General features: G+C 37.4%; 1 protein-coding gene across 2 annotated transcripts in view; it reads right to left on the bottom strand.

Annotated features, from left to right (window-relative positions):
• Positions 1–17858, bottom strand: part of NEK7 (NIMA related kinase 7) — a 65946-nt gene that overhangs the window by 33232 nt on the left and 14856 nt on the right. For both annotated transcript variants that reach the window (XM_005520905.3, XM_088060334.1), the window contains exons 3-5: positions 15297–15437; positions 4935–4997; positions 4246–4356 (exon numbers count right to left, since the gene is read on the bottom strand). In XM_005520905.3, coding sequence (XP_005520962.1) covers positions 4246–4356; positions 4935–4997; positions 15297–15437 — 315 coding nt within the window. The remainder of the gene's footprint in view (positions 1–4245; positions 4357–4934; positions 4998–15296; positions 15438–17858) is intronic.

Here is a 17858-nt window from a genome sequence, read left to right as displayed (position 1 = left end):
GGGCAGCTGCTGTGCAGACAGAAAAAAGAATGAGCTGCTGCTGCAGTACCTGCCCCCTCAAGACACTGCCATGCTACAAGAACAGAGGGGTGAGATGCACCACTAAGCTCCCAAATGCATCTCTGACCTGCACCTGTTCACCACTGCAGCTCAGAATGAAGAGACAACCCCTCCCTTCAGCACTGTGCAGGCACTGAACACTTCAGGTGAGGCAGACTGTAATAGCTGTCCTTTCCAAATGACTGCCATTACAACACATTCAGAGATGCCCAAGGGCTGCCACCTCTCACCGTAACATGCTCAGGCTGCAGTTGCACGGACGCTGCCGTGGAGCTGTGGGTGCTTCACGCCAGCAGGGCCAGCAGCCTGCTAGCATAGCTGCCAGTGAATGAAGCTAAAATTGCTTCCAAGCTCATGAAAGGGCAGGCTACCCCTCAGACAGGTAAGCTAGCCAACCTCACAGCGCTGCAAAGAAGTCTCAGAGCTAATATACTTTGGCATGGGAAGGAGGGTCTACATTCCAGACCATGTGGAGAGAACCAATCGCCTGATGCAGTTTCATACAGTGAAGCCCAAAATATCCAGCACTAGAGAAACACTGAAATTATAATTGATGAGACTTCATAGAAGTCTGAACAGAGCTCCAGCTCCTTCAAGGAACAATTTAGATCTGCATCAGTTGCTTGGAAAAAAGTGACTATTCCTGCATTTGGACTATCCTATAAAAAACAAGCTCAAGGATAAAGAATTCACTGGTCCTAGCTACAGAAACTTGATATATCAATAGGAATTTTATACTGATGAAAGATTTTTAAATATTTGTTATTTTACCTAGATAATTATAGTATGTTTATCTTTATTTGAAGTTGAAAAAATACACACAAAAAGTGCTGTCTGAGGAGTGGCTGAAGTGCCTAGTTGACATTTTGTAGAATTCAAGTTATTTTCCATCTATCTCCAGACAGCTGCATACATATTTTCAACTTTTCAGATGAATGCTTTCATGCTTGTTTCCAAAACAGGATTAACTTCCTTAAGATCTGTATGACACATTCAGTTTAAAGTTTACTTTTTTTTTTGGTGCACTAAGATTATTTGCCAGAAGAACCTAAAAACTAGAAATAACTGCAGAAATTAAATAAACAGACTTTGAAGTTTATTGCTGAGTTAAAAAACCCCACTATTTAGTGCCTTGATAACATCCCTGCTTGCAAGCCTAGTAATTTTATATTTAACCTTAAATAATATGCTAATTATTCTGTAAGATAACTCAAATTCTCTTATTCCAACACCTTCAGGACAGACTTTACTAACTAGCTCTTTTTACTGAATTACTACACTGTATTTTCTTAATTCAATGAGTAGAGCCTTCTTTATTTGTGGAAATATCTTTGTCCAATATATCAACTTGAAAACAAGAAAACAAACAAACTAAAAAACCCACAGAAAATGTTTGTGGCAGAGGAGAACCACGACTAATAATAAAACGGACCAAGCCTCAAACTTGCCTTACAACATATTCTTGTATTGCAGAAGGAGGTGGTATTATGAGGTAACACTAGTTCTCATGAACTACCCTGAACCTTGGCAGCCACATACTATCACATGTTCTGCAGTGGAGACCACAGACAGACAACAGACAGTGAAGAACTGGGACTTAGCACAATAGTTAATAATGATTTACATGCAATTCTTTGAGGTAATAGTATCTAGCAACCCAATTCACTGGCAGAAAAATCAAGAGTTTTTCCTTCTTTCACCATGCCCACAGAAGGGTTACACAGTGCTGAGGTACTGCAGTGCAAAATCAACTGAGTCAAACACAAACATTTTCACCTCACTGATGTTTCCCTCTCAGTTTTACTGATATGCCTCATTCAAGTATTCTTACAGGCCACTAAAAGCTGTACAGTAAGAAATCCTCGATTTTGAACCCTCTTGCTTTTGAGAATGGAGTCTATATTTAAACATCTCCCTGCGACAGAGATAATTACAAAAATAATTAAGGTAAAGTGGATTAAATCTTTGTAACTACATACATAAACACAGCAGCAGAGAGAACACATGAAATACCTCTGCTTTCATTATGTGATATGTAAATGCCAATGCACAGCTGCTTTTTTTTGGACATGCAGCAGATTCTATGAATTCTATTAGAATACATCTGAATGCACCGAGTGATTTTCCTCAGTGGTCTATACAATGGGGACAAAGAGAGTATTATTCGCAGGTGACAAGAGGGACGATATAAAAGCTGGGCAGTAAGGATGTCGTTCATTAAGAGAAGAACTAAGGAATTCATTAAGGTGCACTGTGAGGCACAGCAGCCTTGTAAGCATTCTCTGATGTGCCAATACTGTCATAACAAATACCTAAGTAAACTAGTTAAGTAGTTTCCCCTTAAGTTATCATTGGTTTTAGTGTCATTCAAGCTATGGTCATTCACAATTTCAGAAACATCCCAAATCCCCTCTACAAATCACACAAGCCTGGTACCCAAACACTGTTCTGAGGGTGTTTCAACACTCTCCAACAACTTAAGACTAACATTCTAGCAAGAACACTGGAAACCAAAGGAGTTTATTTGTCTTGATAACACGACATAGTTATTTACCTTAATAGTGTGACAGGCAGCTACTCCTCTAGGAAGATTCTACGCTATTACGTATCATGTATTTTTCAGGCAATTTTTAAACTACATTTTTAAGACTGGTGAGCCCCACATTTAAACTCATATTGTCAAAGTAATCTACCAAATCATTTCCTCCACCAGCAGCATGAAGACACAGTACATTGTGACACCTCATACATATTTAATAATAGCCTGATAGGCTGTCATTAACATCAAACAGCAATCTAAGTTTGCTACATTAAACATGATCCCTGTGTTAAGAGGACAATCACAAAGTGCCTCCAAGATCGAGCCTGTAAGAAATACCCACCGACTTGAACAAGGTGTAATGAGGCCAACTGCACTGAAAAAGCTACACACTGGATTTAAAATTAAATAATAAAAAAAAAAAAACCAAGGGGAAAAAAAAAGCTTCAGTGGGTCATAAGACCAGACATGCCATAAGGCAATCTGTCACAGAGTACTCATATTAGTAACTGTTGTGTCAAAACTGAACATTCAAAAGAAAAGACAAACCTTCCTTTATGTTTTATGAAATGTAAGCCCACAGAATCAATAATTCATGAGATTAAGAAAAATACCACATTTGGCTATAAATATTAACAGACGCTGTCAACCTGCTTAGAACCAAATTTTGATTGTCCTACCTTACAATTATCAATTTAGAAAGGAATATTCCTCAAAGGCTCAAAAAAAAAAAATCAGCATGAAAGTCATTAATGAAGAAATTAACATTCTCTATTCATGTAGGTCCTAAGCAAAACAGTCTAACTGTGTTCTGTGCCCAGTGCTGCTGAGTGAACACTAATTGACTGGCATTGTTTGTGCCCACAGCGGTGGTGTGCTGTGTTGACAGCAATAATGCTGGTGTGCACACAAGGAAAAATGCTAAAAGGACATTCCAGACCCAACATAAGTGGAAAAAGGGAAGGGAACAAAAGGAAGTAGTTGTCAAATAACAGAGAAACATTAAAAAAGGCATTTAAAACTTCATATAAGTTTTAGAATACTAAATCTTACACAATAGGTCTTTGATAAATTTTTTTGATTAGCTAAATAGGTGTTTAAATATTAACAAAAAATTCAATTAACCCGTAATGCACAACCACACATGAGTAAAATCACTTCATGTAATCTCAAAGAAATATGAAATATATTATTAGCAGTTCAAGATCTAGAAGACGTTTCTGCTCTAGAGGAGTTCTCTGCTTTTACTGCTATTATTGAGAATGGAATATTGGAAGACAAAACACAATTGTGCCAAAAAATCCACAATGCCATTAAAATTAATTGTTCTAAATGGTGGTGACAGTGCTTTTCGTTACAGGCTTTTTTTTTTCCTCCTCAGTGCTAATATAATTTCAGTCTACTTATGGCCCCAAATGGCACATTCTGAGAAAAGTGTTAAAAATACCTACATAAGCATCAATATTGGTATACATTAAAAAAAAACCCAAAAACAACAAAAAAAAACAAACAAAAAAAAAAACAGACTAAACACCTTACTTTCCAGATCCTAACATTTTCACTGCATTTCACCCAGTGATGATCACACAGAATGAAAAGCCAAAGTTGAACATTACATTCTTTTTTTAAAAAAAGTTAATCCCTACCTTTATCATTCTAGAGAGATCTCCAGCATCTGCTAATTCCAACACTATGTTCAGTTCATTGTCTTCAATGAATGAGGCATAATATTTGATTACATTTGGATGATTCAGTTGCTAAGAAAGCAAAATAGTAATACACAGTTTAGTGTAGAGCATGCCACATGTTTTAAGACCAACACAGACCATAATTTACTTAAGCAAACAAAAAATCCCCTAAAATCTATTTCACTATGATAAAAATTACAAAAATTATATGCTGATGAGAAGCATTTAAAAATTCTTTGCAAGAACAGGATGTCATTTTAGGATCTACATGGTGACTAACACTGCAATTTTAGAGGAATTTTACTTCAATGTACATATCCAATAGTATGCTAAACCTATCTGGAACAGCAAAGTCGATTTTTGAAGTAAATAGCAAAATCAATTTTTGAAGTCAGGATTTTACTGTACGAAGGACACAGTCATTCACAATATTGCAATTCTGGCAGATATTTTTACTTGAAGTGTTATTCATTATTCCATCAGATTTACTTCTCAATATTAACTTTTAAAGTACTAAAGATCACAAAGTTCTTAAAAGTGAGGCTTTTAAAAACTCTACACAAAAAACAGTGGACATCCCAATTATGTCTATGAACAACATAACATTTTTTGATGATGGCTGCACATTTTCTAAACAAATCTTTTACCTTAAGAAGATCTATTTCTTTGATGCAGTCAGCACGGGCTTTGGCATCCATTAAATCAAATATCTATGCACAAAAGATAGAACATTTTTATTAAGTGATAAAAATATAGTAAATTAAGTAATTATTATCATTTCACAGCATCTATAAAGCAACTTGAATTATGCATTTCATGAAAATATGTAGAGTTACAGTAAGAAATATTTCTAATGTTCTGATGCACTGATTTAGTGCTGTGGCCATTGTTTTAGTCTCCTTATAGGAAGCAAGTCCATTTTAAGTACAAGCTTTCCAACCATTTAATTGCCACCTCTGCATATCTGTTCCAACACACAGCAATAATTTAGCACACCTCAAAAATGGTTCAAATGTCAGACTCCTATCCCATTCTGCCACACCATTTTCACAAACTGATTCTTTAGTACTTAGCGTACCTTTTTTCCCCTTTGTCCTGAGGTGACTTTATGATGTTTGTATCCCCAGTCGCCTGGTTTATGTTACATATTAAGTTCTGCACCTTTAAGACTGGCTCTGAGAGCGAAGATGGGGGAAGAAGAAGCGCGCAGTTTGTGTTGAAGGAAAATATCACTCCCACACATCCTGCTCCTGGACTGTGGTGTCTGCAGCACGGACAGACAGTGGGACAAAGCTTCTCTTTTACTGTTAGTTAGTTTTAGCTAGCTGAGGCAGAGGAGTTCCCTGGACTTTTTTTTCCCTTGGATCTGTTCAAACCTGCTCTGGACTGAAAAACACCCAGCCAAACCCCGGGAGCTCACGCCTGTGGCCCACCAGGGCCTGGGCCTCGGCACTTTCTGGCGCTGGAGAGACTGAAAAGAACCTGAGCAGGTCGTGCTACACCACATGAAAAGGACTTTTTCCTGAATTTGACATCTCATTGAACAGCAAGAGGTTCTACTGTTTAATATTATTCAATTTCTATTAATTAAACAGGTTTTTTCCACTTCTCTCCAAGGAAGTATCTTTTTCCAAACCAGTTGGGGGGAAGTGCCGCTTGAATTTGCTTTTCTGGAGGTTATCTCCCAAATTTGCTCTAAACCGGGACACCCTTGGTCTTGCTACAGTCTTCCAATTCAATTCTAAATAACGCATATTATTTTATTCTCAGGATCAAAAATTCATTGTCACCTCCAACTCCTCTCTCATTTCCTTCCCTTCAGCCAACAAAAAAGTGACTTGGGTTATGCTATTTGTTTATTAGAGCCCTTTTTTTCTAAGCCCTCATTTGTCACCTTGATTTTTAGAGGCTTTTACAGTCAGACATCTCTGCTCTTCATTTTTTACTCCACCTCACATCTACTCCAAATTATTTTGCAATGTTTTGCAATGCAATTTTTGCCTTCTCCAGTTAGCCACTCTTCACTAATTTCATTTTTTGTTCAAAGTACCTTTTCCTGCCATTAGAGTCTTTGTCCAAATTCTACACATCTATATTTAATGTCATGTCTATTTTCACTCCCTTTTTTACCACCTCTGGGTTTTCACTTCACTTTCTCAAATGTGCACCTCCACACACTGACAGTTTCCCATAAAAATGACCAAAACGCTACTTCCTCTAGGAATTCTTCCTCTCTGATTTGTAATTAATTTCTGAATTTAACAAACAAGTTTAACAAAACAAAAAAAAAGATCACCAACTTCTTTGTGGTCTGTGCATTATATTTGAACTATCCAGAAGAATAAGAGACATCCTCAGCTTTATTCATCACCACAACATTTATGAAATTACCTTTTCCAGTTAGAACTTCTTGCACACATCATGTTTCTAGACAGTCAACAAGAAAAGATATATTATGTCCTGTCAAAATCACAGGTATCTCTTTCCATAAGATCAAAATAACCAAAAGCTCAACAGCTGGCAACTTCTATTTAATATCTTACCACTAACCCCAGAAACAAAAATTTGGATTAACAACAGTTTCAGTACTGAATGTGGGCAAAGAGGTCATCTCAAACCAGCTGCCTAACTAATCACACAAATCAGACCTTCCTTTCCTCTCCTCAAAGAAGTTAAAACAAACAAACAAAGTCTGCATATGATTTGCTAAACCTCACCTTCATTTTCTACACCACCCTGCACAGTGAGTTTGTCATTCCTTTAATGAACTGAAAGGAGAAGTCTAGAAACTTCATGTATGGAGCACAGGCCTCAGAGAGCACACATATGCTCTTGACTAATCACTACTTCTCTTGACACATCCCATCTTCTGTCCTCAGAGCTGGCGTCAGAAAGAAGAGCCCGTAGTGGATACCAGACTCACTTTCTGAAGAACAGGGGGAGGGCAACAGGGGGAGGGCAACAGGGGGAGGGCAACAGGGGGAGGGCAACAGGGGGAGGGCAACACGGAGAGGGGGGGGAAAAAACCGAAACCACAAAAATTCCAGATTTACCGAGAATAAAAAAAGGGGTAGAAGAGAAGAAAGAAGAAAACTAGAAGAAAACAAAACTACTGAATAAGAAATTAATTGAATAAGCCATCACACAATTTTTTATATACTAATGCCATGATGATGGAAAATAATAAATTGAGTTAAAAGCAGTTATTCAAGCAGGAGACTGTAGGGGACTTAAAAGGAACACAGCAAGTAAGTTAAGAAAGAAATGCTAACTCTGAGAAATAAAGCAATTTCAGATGCAGTAGAAGAAAAGAGTACTATATGTGAAATTACAGGTATTAAAAGATAAGTAACACTGATGAAAAACAGAAAAGAGCTTATGAATTCAAGTTGGAAACTTTGAGAAGGAGATGAAATAGTCTGTTATAGACTATCTGTTATATATCTACACTTGGAATGAAAAAGCATTGCTCTTTAATAATTCTGACAGCAGATTAAAGTCCTAGGGTTTGCTACAGTCATAAGGGAGTCTAATTATTTTCCTAGGAAACATTTTAGAAAATCCTAAATATTATAGGTAGTTCATTAACTGAGGAAATACTGAGAAGGCATGAAATCAAATATTTTTCCTTATAACCTGAGAGACTAGAAAATGGAAAAATTTATAAGCCATCTCCCAAAAGCAACCAATGGAACTGTACCAGGAAACAAGTAAAAAAAGGGAACAGGTACAGGGGAGCATCTTGAGGCTTTTTGCCAGGTTCTAGACAACAGTGAGGTAAGATCATTCCGTATAAATTATAAAGATATTCCACTCCAAACACACTGGAAAACCCAACTAAAAACAGGGGACAGAACTTCAGACTAAAAACTGTACACAAACTGTCTCCTTGTAAGATTTGGAAAATTACCAGAAACTCAGTTTCAAGACTCAAACCAAATGAGCTTCATGATGTGGAAAAACAGGGCAGCTTGCACCTGTTAATGGGTGTTCCAATATGCCAAGAGGCATACTAATTCACCTATTCCAGGAACAATCCCCTACACACCTAAACCAACAAGTTTTCCAAGAAAAGTTTTTTTACAAGCTATGCCTCTGCTAGGGACATAAATCCGTACCTCTCACAGAGCAGTAACAAATCAACAAAAATAAAACCCTAGACCCAGGGTTTTGTGAAAAATCTAGAATCAAGGCATAGGAAAGAAAGACAAATTTTTTTGTGTGTATTCTGGATAGTATTCCCAGTACTCCTAATTTCTTATTAAACAGTACAGAATTGACTAGAACAAGCAACTGCTCTCCCCAAAGGACAGACTTAAGTTTTATAAACATGACTCCCTCTACTCGTGCTGCACTTCATAAGCATCTTTGCAAATTTGTCAGTTTCAGCTAAATTGAGTACTTAAAAAATTACCTAAATTAAATATATCAAGGCAGTAAAAGTCTTATCATATAACCGCAAATACAGACAATCTTAAGATTTACTGTTTAGCACTCTTGTGGTTCTCAGATTTTAATCCAGATCTAACCTCAAAAGCCTATAAATAGCATTTCCCAGAAACCCAGAATTTCAAGTTTCATGGACATTAACTTCCTTCAACAATAAGATTTAAAAAAAAAAAAAAACAAACCTCAAAAAAAAAGAAAAAATATCATTCAATCCATGGCTTCTGAAGAACACCAGATGCAAAAAGCTTTCAGAGATTTTCTTGCTGAATAGATGTTTTATTTTGCTAAACTGCTGTAGTTCACACCAGAGGATGCCAGTGTTACAAAGCCATGTCAGCTCACACAAGGAGGTTACTGTAAACACAAGGAAAAAACCTCCATGCTTCCTCACCAGCAGATGACTCAACAATGAAGAACGTCTTACCCTGAAAAATGGAAGTTGCAATGAAAGACTTTAAGAACATAAATTCAAGTGCATGTCAGAACTCCACATGGCACCTGGCAGTACTCTGAAGGTTTGTTTAGCGGGAGAGGCTGCCCTTTGCCTGCGGTTTGCTGCAGACTGGCCATTAGTGTAACACTGTGGAGAGATGTCAGTACTTCCATCACAACTGGAACAGTTTATAGCTTTGCAGGCAGATTAATTCCACCTTCAGCTCCTATGACTCAGCAAGCCCAGCTGAAAGGTCAGCCTATGCTCCAGCATGGGTGCTGCACACAGAGCTCTCTCACATGCACACAACTTTTAGCCCTGTACAGACATGACCATCAGCAGGCCACAAGTCTCATCCACCCCAGACACACACCGCCTAAGGACTTCCAACCTTTTGTCCAGCCCTCCCTGGGATGGCACTTGTTTTCTGAGCTTGCTTTCAGCTGTAGCAGCACTTGCCCTGCAGCTGAGTGAATTAACTCTAAGTCATTGCAGTCAAATTACTTGTATCTAACCTGGTTTGAGATCCAGCTAGGCTCTATATCCAACTGCATGATCTGAAGGAAACTACAGCAGATACAACAGAACTCCAAAAGAAACTTTAGATTTTTGGATAGGCTTGAACAATAAGCTTTTGGATCACACAAACTGACAGCTTGAAACCACCCAGCAAAGTCTCACATTACGTAAAGACACTACCAGCATTCTCCTCAGAGCTCAGGTCAATGATGCTCCACACATCGATTATTGGAAACTACCAGTAATTAGACAACAAATGTTATCACTGTAATTGGCTAACAACAAAAACTCCTGTATTTAGATTAGACTGCCAGGGTATTCATCAGACTAACAACAATTTGAATTCTTGACTCCACTTATGAGGGTCAGGATCATAGGGTAATTCAGTTTGGAGGTACGTTTATCTAGTCAGCACCAATTCCACTCGGCACAAACTGCACAGTGTAACAGATTCTTATTTCAACTTTTAATTATTTCCCCCCAATTTCTATTTTCAAGGAGTATAATAAGATCAACATTTCTAAAAATGAATTATGATTGTATTAAAAGAAACCTAATAAGCAGCAAACAATAGAGTAAATATTTTTATGATGTGACATTTCCAAAAAGAGTGTAATCAGGAAGTCTAACTGTGGTAAGCTTCTTATCTTAGTTAGCAGTTACTGTGAAATTCCTTAAAACAATTACACAAATACAGCTGAAGAGATTTAAAGGAGCATTTCAAAAGCCCTTAGCAGTTTTTTTCCCCACTTAGCAAGTACACTAAGTGTAATAAACCTTTTTAGCTCTCAGTTTTTCATCCCATCCGACAAAAGGAGAGTATAAGGACAAAGATATATTGATAGTTACCACACTTCTGTGTGCTAGGCAACTAAGGGATCTCTGGTAACTTTGCACTCAATCTCTTCTCTAGTACCTTCATATGAGCATAGATTATAGTCACTTTCTTTCAGCATTCCACAAATGCCAGTTTTAAGTACTGTCAAGAGATAGTGGTATTTTTAGAATACTTTCAAAGCTGTTATAGGCTACAGAGCAGGAACTGTTCCTATGCAGATGTGTAAACTAAACAATGGAGTTGCACTACATGAATTCAACTTCCCGAGTGAAGTTCTTGTATACATGTGCCCAGAAAGCTACAGGCATAGCAAAAAGATTTAGAAACATGGAACCACCTGATGGAGAACATCAGGCTCTAGCTTCTAAGTCCAGACTGCATCTGATCAATTACCAGTTACCAACCAAATCCATCACCTGAAATGAAGTGCCAAGTTGGGAATGTACCTGATTCCACTTGCTCTAGACCATCACTTTTCCAGATTTTCCTTTTCAGCATTGAAAAGGATAAATTTAAACGATAAATCTGTCTGTTCTGTTCTGTAATTCTGTATACAATAAAAATACCAAAAAGCATTTCCAAACCAAATCACAAGCGTGACTGCTGTAGCATAAACCTTCAGAGAAGTAAACAAAATAAAGACCCGAATGCACATAAATATTAAGAGATACAACGCTGAACAGCAACAAGCATTAGAGTATTTTGCCACCACAGCACTGCTGTGCTGAGACAACAGTGCTTCATAAAGTGTGAAATTACAAGTGCTTTTCTAAGATTAATTAACTGTAATTCAGGCCTGAAGTAGCAATCCATTGACAATGTACAATGAATAATGAATGTACGTCCTAGATAAAAGGATTCATTGTCTGAATCTCTAACATGGGGCCTCCAACTCTGGAATGAAAGGAAAAGAAAGATGGAATAATATAAGGCAGAAATGCAATTAATCTGGAATTTTGTTGAAATATGCAGCTTTACATACTTGAAATTTTGAGTAGCTAAGGTTTCCTTAAAAAATAGCTCCTAAATTGAACTCCTACAGCCTTACAGTGACTGACTTCAGATATTTACTACTCTTTTGCCATTTAAAGATGATTTGTGATCAGTAATTGCTTACTTTGCCCTTGGAAGTGACTCCTGGAGTGGTCCTTGCTATGAACACTGCACCCCAGGTGTTTTGCTGAAGGGGTTACCCAGAGCTGCAGTAGCAGAGAGGCACTGCTGCTTCCTCAGGCATCATCTGCAGCATAGTTTGGATCTGAGACTTAGCACATGTTAAGAAACTTACCTAGAAGCTTTTCAATTTATACTCCTATGGTCACAGTTTACTTGGGGCTGATATTTTCTGACATTTCTTTAATTCAAAATATAGTTTAGACATTTGTAAAAGTTCAGTAGTGAATATATGATTTTATTTCTGGTTTTATTTAGGTAATATTATAACAGCATCTCAGAAACATAGTTCCATGCTGGAAAAAGAGATTGCTACTTTCCTAATTACAAAAAAACAAATCAAACATGAGAGGATGAAGCACAAAGGGTAAAACAGGAAGACCCAACATACAATTCTGTGAATTCTGCTGGTTAAATTACTATTAAAAAAACCCTGCAAGTTACAAAGTTCTCACTGTGCTATATACCCTAATAAAAACCAAATCAAGAATAGTACTTCTTTCTGTCATCTGGACTCTGCAGCAACTACAAATTCAGGAAGAGTGGTTTCTGTCACCTTCTTGTCATCTGCTTGTCCTTTCTCCCACAGCATCTTGCTGCTACTCATTTCTGCTCACATTTTATTCCCCAAACATACATTTTGTACACATTAATATAACATTTAGCAATATTGTACATATTTCAGAAAAAATTTTATTAGCAAAAAATAAATATTCTTGTTGGAAAGCCTTATAAGAACTTAAATCTGCCAATCTTTTTGGAACAAATAACGGCCTAAGATCCTGGAACTCCAAGAGAAGATAACTGAAGGATTCTAAACCCCATAAGCCCTTGACAGTAGAGACACACACAGGGTACCATCACCAAACAGACATAAAGGAAACAGGTAGACACCTAACCCAGCCAGAAAAATGAAACAGGGAGGGGATGGAACAGACATAACTTGCATGATTGGAGAGGAAGGAAGGTATCTAAGATGTGAGATGAGAATGGACAGATAATGGAAAAGTAGAAGTTGAGATCTCAGTTATGTTACTTAACACATTGTAGAGCATTTAGAGACACTGTCTTAATGTGGAGACTGAAATCCATGGACAGGTGAAAAATAGAGAGCATAAAGCCTCTCTCCTGTAACTGAAAGAAGCATTTCTCCTATTTTGTCCATGCTAAACTTCATTTTAAAAGGCATCAGAAAAAAAAAAAGAGTATTTTAATTTGAATAAATCAAACATGACTGAAATCAAAAGGAAGAAGTGCCATCATAGAGCAGGCACATTTTTCAGCTCCTCTGAAAAGGAATTATTTTTCAACAAAAGACATCTATGAAAATAAATTTTATAGTGAAATGAAGTATTGTGACTGTATTTACCAAAAATATTTCCAGGCAATCTTAGGAAAGGTCACAGAAACACGGTAACAATTAAGATGGTCTTCTGTCCAAACAGAACAAGCTGGTACAGCTGTGCCAAACACCCTGTGCTGCCATGAGCCTTCTAAGCTGTCATTATATGCCTAGGAATTTTTTCCCCTTCCAGGTTAAGCAAGTCTCACCTTCCATTCAGACAGGAGTCTCCTACACACATCCAGCCTCCACAAGGGAAGTGAATTTACAGAGAACACAGCCCCTCCTCCTCATGTGCACTAGGTAATAACTTTCAATGGAAAACCAACAACCTATGTTCAACACCTAGAGACAACTGGAACCCTGTCACAATCAAGCCATTTGGGAAAGGCACAACTTTTTAACACTATTTCCTACCAACAACCAAGTATATTCTTAGAAAATTATTAAAGGATTAAATAAAAATTAAATAAGAAAGCTTTTCTGCTGTAGAAACCATCACCTGCACATGGACAGCATGATGTCATCTTCAGACATAGAAAAAAAATCTTCTATTATATTGGGAAGTCTGCTGTGAGAATACAGCTATACATACTGACTTTTGAAATACTATTATGAGTACACATGCTAAAATGCCCCTGTATTCTTAATGCAAGCAGTGTTATAAAAATTTCATGGTTGGACTTTTACGACTTTCTTCAAGTACCCAAGCATTCCACATCCACCTTAATTGACATACATTTCAAGTCACATTTGACCTTTTTCGTTTCTCACATGCTGAAAATGAAGGAGGAATTAGCCTAATGTTTTAAGACTGTTGATCAAAGTTCTTAGAATATATTTCAGCTTTTGAAGTAGTATATATCTGGCAGTTTTCCCAGAAGGAGGAACCAAGTCTCCTTTTTTATGACTGCCAGGACTAGCCCTGCCTCCTGGTGCTGCAGCACACAGGAAATCCCAGAAACGGAACAGCAAGTCAAGATATGACAGAAATTTACAGTGCATGCATCTAACCTGGCAAAAACAAAACTATTAAAATGCAGAAACTCTAAAAAACAATCTACAGAATATTACACATATTGTTTTGGTGTCTATAAAGGTAATAATACCCTTTCAGATCTGATGGCAGTACTCCTTCAAGTATTCTACTAAACTTATCTCAAGATCAAAAGTGAAATGACAATTTTAGTTTTGATTTCAAAATTAAACACGTTGTCAGAGAACTTCCACAGTAAATCCAGTAGTCAGTTCTAGAGGGTAATGGTCATACAACCAACATCTCTGAGCAGCTCCAAACAAAAAGAGAGAATGGAAATTATCCTGGATAGAGGCATAGCTTGAGCTGTCTTTTGCCTGTGTGACAGTGAAAGTATTTCAGCTTGAAAAGCTGTTTTCATTTAAACTGCTGCTTTTGATTTAAACATTTTTAAAATTGCTAAGATAAAATACCTGAACAAATACTCAATCCATTTCTTATGTTAAAATTTGCAAGGGCTAGGCTCAATGTTTCTTGGCCACAGTAACTTAATTAGCCTGCTACTCTTCCATCTCCTGTGACAACTGCTGTTTCACTACTGGCTAAACCTTGTACCTTGGAAACAGTCAGGCTTCCTCAAGAAAAATTTTTGCCCAATGCAGTTCACTTAGATCCACAGTGCACTTGCATTTAATTACCATGTAGAGTCCCTCACACAGATGTATTATTCATGAAGATGATCATATCAACTGAGCTGCATCCCAAAATCTGAAGGAAACTCTTGAGCTATGCATTCAAGCACAGTTTTGGTTTGTATTTGTCTCAGGTACTTTTCAGTCTTTTGAAATAGTAACGCCTCTCCCTTTCACTATTACAATTTTGATTACATACTGACGTTATTTGATTTATGCACATTTGAAGCATGGCTACTTAACTGAAAGATTACAGATGTTTATTCAATAAAAAATGCATGGATTTGCATAATATATTTTCACATTAAATACCACTAAATATTTATATTATTTATAGATTCCAAGCTTCAGTTAGAAAATACAGCTCATTTAAATGAGTTAACTTTTTCCAGCAACTCTGGATTTTCAATTTCAAAACACTGGTTCGTGGAATACTATATATAAAGTCACATATGAACTTTCAGAGTTCTTAACTCCCTGCTATCTCAAAATATTTAAAAATTCATTAAAATCACATTGGAGTGTCACATGCCTTTCCAATTTAACTGTATCAATCCTTTTAATATTTATACAAAAATCATCCTTACCTGAACCTTCTTCAGAGCCACTGGTACCCCATCCAGCAGGCAGGTTGCTCTGTAAACTTCACTGAACTGCCCCCGGCCAATCTTCTTCTCTATTCGGAAATTGGCAAGCGTATTGTAGCCCATGTCAGGTCGTAAGGCTTTCTACAATCAAAGATATTGCAAAGAAAGTTTGCATTTAAGACTACTATAAGTAAGACTAATCATGCCAGTGTAAAGGAATATGGTTTAAATTATAAAAATTGCTTCACTCCAATGCCTTAAAACCAAAACTGTTCCAGACTAATCACAAGATGTTCTAAAGAAAACATTCACTAGGTATAGTGATGGTAATTTGTGGAATGAGAATTGAAAATTATAAATTCCTGGGTGTATTTAGAATATTTAGAATATGTCTGAGACATAGAAGAAATTCTATCAGGCTTTAATTTGCCATGGTTCCCAAGTCCTAGCTCCCACCATCCAAAAAATTAAGAAAAAAAACCCACACTACCCAAACCCATAATAAAGGATCAGCTTGTATGACAGTATTTTAATGTCCTTCTTTCAGTGGATATCCAATATCCCTCTGCTGCTCCAGAAATCAAAATATTAGAACTCTCGTTTTGACAAAAGTGGTGCAGCATTAATGCTCCAGTGCATTCCCAAGGCACAGGACCCAGCTTAATGAGGTAGTTATAGGCCTTTTAGGGAAAATGTCTGAAATTACACTTCACTTCAAGATTTTAAATTCTCTACACAGAGCTGCAAGATACAGACTCTTTAAATAGGCTATATTTAAGAAGTATTGTGTACTTCCCATTTGAATTGGGAGCTGCAGCCTCTGCACAGCAACTTGACAAATATTATCATGAACTACTAAAGCAGTGTGACAACCGCATGCTGAGAGCAAAGTCTCACTAATGTGTTTTGGCATGCAGGTTTGTAATCACACATTTACATATGCAATGACCTACATTTGCATGTCAGATCACACACTGTCTTGCTTTATTAAGACCGGGCACCTCCCTGTGCTTGGCGGCCAGAGTGGCGAGAGAGGGCCAGAGGGCCGTGTTTTTTGGCAGTTGAGGGATGAACTGCCACCAAGGATTAGGCTGATATGGCCTGAGCATTAGACACTTCATTAGAGGTAATCTGTTTAACAGTGGGCAGTGTATGTAAACTTCACAGCCCATTTGCGGCACCTTTTCCCCCCCATGGCCTTTCTTCAAAGGGCAGTGTGGCTGAGTGACAGCTTGTCTCATCTGCTCCCTTGTCCTGTCACACAATTTAGATGTGGAGAGCTGACATGAGAAGCAACATAGCTGCACATCTCCAACTACCACTGGGTCTCTCCTCACTACAATGCAATTTGTGGGGAATAAGCTTGTACAGGATAAAGATTTCCTTTGGTCTGAGACCATAATGGAACAGATTATATACACTTCACTAATGATCACATTATATTGCACCACCAAGTAAATCAGTGAGCACTCAGAATATTAGTTTTCATGGCAGAGATATCTCACAACATTAAAATAACCAGAGTGGCTTCCTTTTTTCAAATTTAGTTTTTAAACTTCTCGCCAAACAATGTATTAAAACTGCAAGAATGTTATTCTTTTTCCTGCTCTGAACATACTCCGGATCTCAGCCTTACATTCAGTTGTAATCCTGCACAGAGAAGAAATGTGGGGAGAGGAAAGGTAAGCTTAAATGTTCCTACTAGAGAAAAGACAAACATCATGATATACTAATTAATTAATCATGGCATTAAGAGCTCATTTATACAAAAGAGACCACCTACAACAGAAACCATCATACCCATTTTTGGACTTGCTTCAGTCTCAGAAAACAGCTGATAAGACAATTTAGCAGAGGACTAAAGGGGAAGAAAAGCATCCACGGGAAGGCCACAGAAGTTAGTGCAAGACATTCACAGCCAACTTCTAAGAATATGCCAGACAGTAGCGGTCACTTTAGCCAGAGCTCCCAAGAGATATCTTACTTAAATGTTTTTCCAAAATTTTCAATTCGCATTCAGTTCCCATCATCTTTGAGATTTAAATTTTCAAAAGCATTTCATGCCCTATAAAGTATCAATGAACTTCAGTACTGACCTAGGCAGGCACAAAAAAAGGCAGCGAGTTTCTCACATCTTTTAAGACAACACTGAAGAAACCAACCAAGACTTTATTGACCAAAATATCCCAGCTTACAATCAGTGAGACCAGCACAAAGCACACATCAGTTTCCCTAGTGAGCAAGACTTCCCAGGAGGTCCTTGCTCTCTGCCAGTGCAACCTCCTCAGTATTGCTCCATCACTGTATGCCAGTGCACTACACCCAGCCAAAAACTTATCTGGATTGCTAAAATAAAACTCAAAAAATAACCTGATCATTTCTTTTTAATTAGCTACAGATTCAGTTCAAAAACAAAAACAGACAGTTGGATTGAAACAATTCCAATAAGCAGTTAAGAGTGGAGTCAGATAGGTTTTTCCTAACTTGGCTTTTCTGTTGAAGAAATCACACCACACATTTCTAAAAATGTTTAGCCAGGTTCCTTTCAGTGAGGATTCCTAT

This window comes from Pseudopodoces humilis, chromosome 10 (genome assembly GCF_049639895.1).
Source record: "Pseudopodoces humilis isolate 2021_Gansu_Grassland_sample_001 chromosome 10, ASM4963989v1, whole genome shotgun sequence".
NCBI classification, from domain to species: Eukaryota; Metazoa; Chordata; class Aves; order Passeriformes; family Paridae; genus Pseudopodoces; species Pseudopodoces humilis.
Note: the sequence above shows the minus strand (reverse complement) of the source record. Positions and strands in the feature narration are given on the sequence as shown.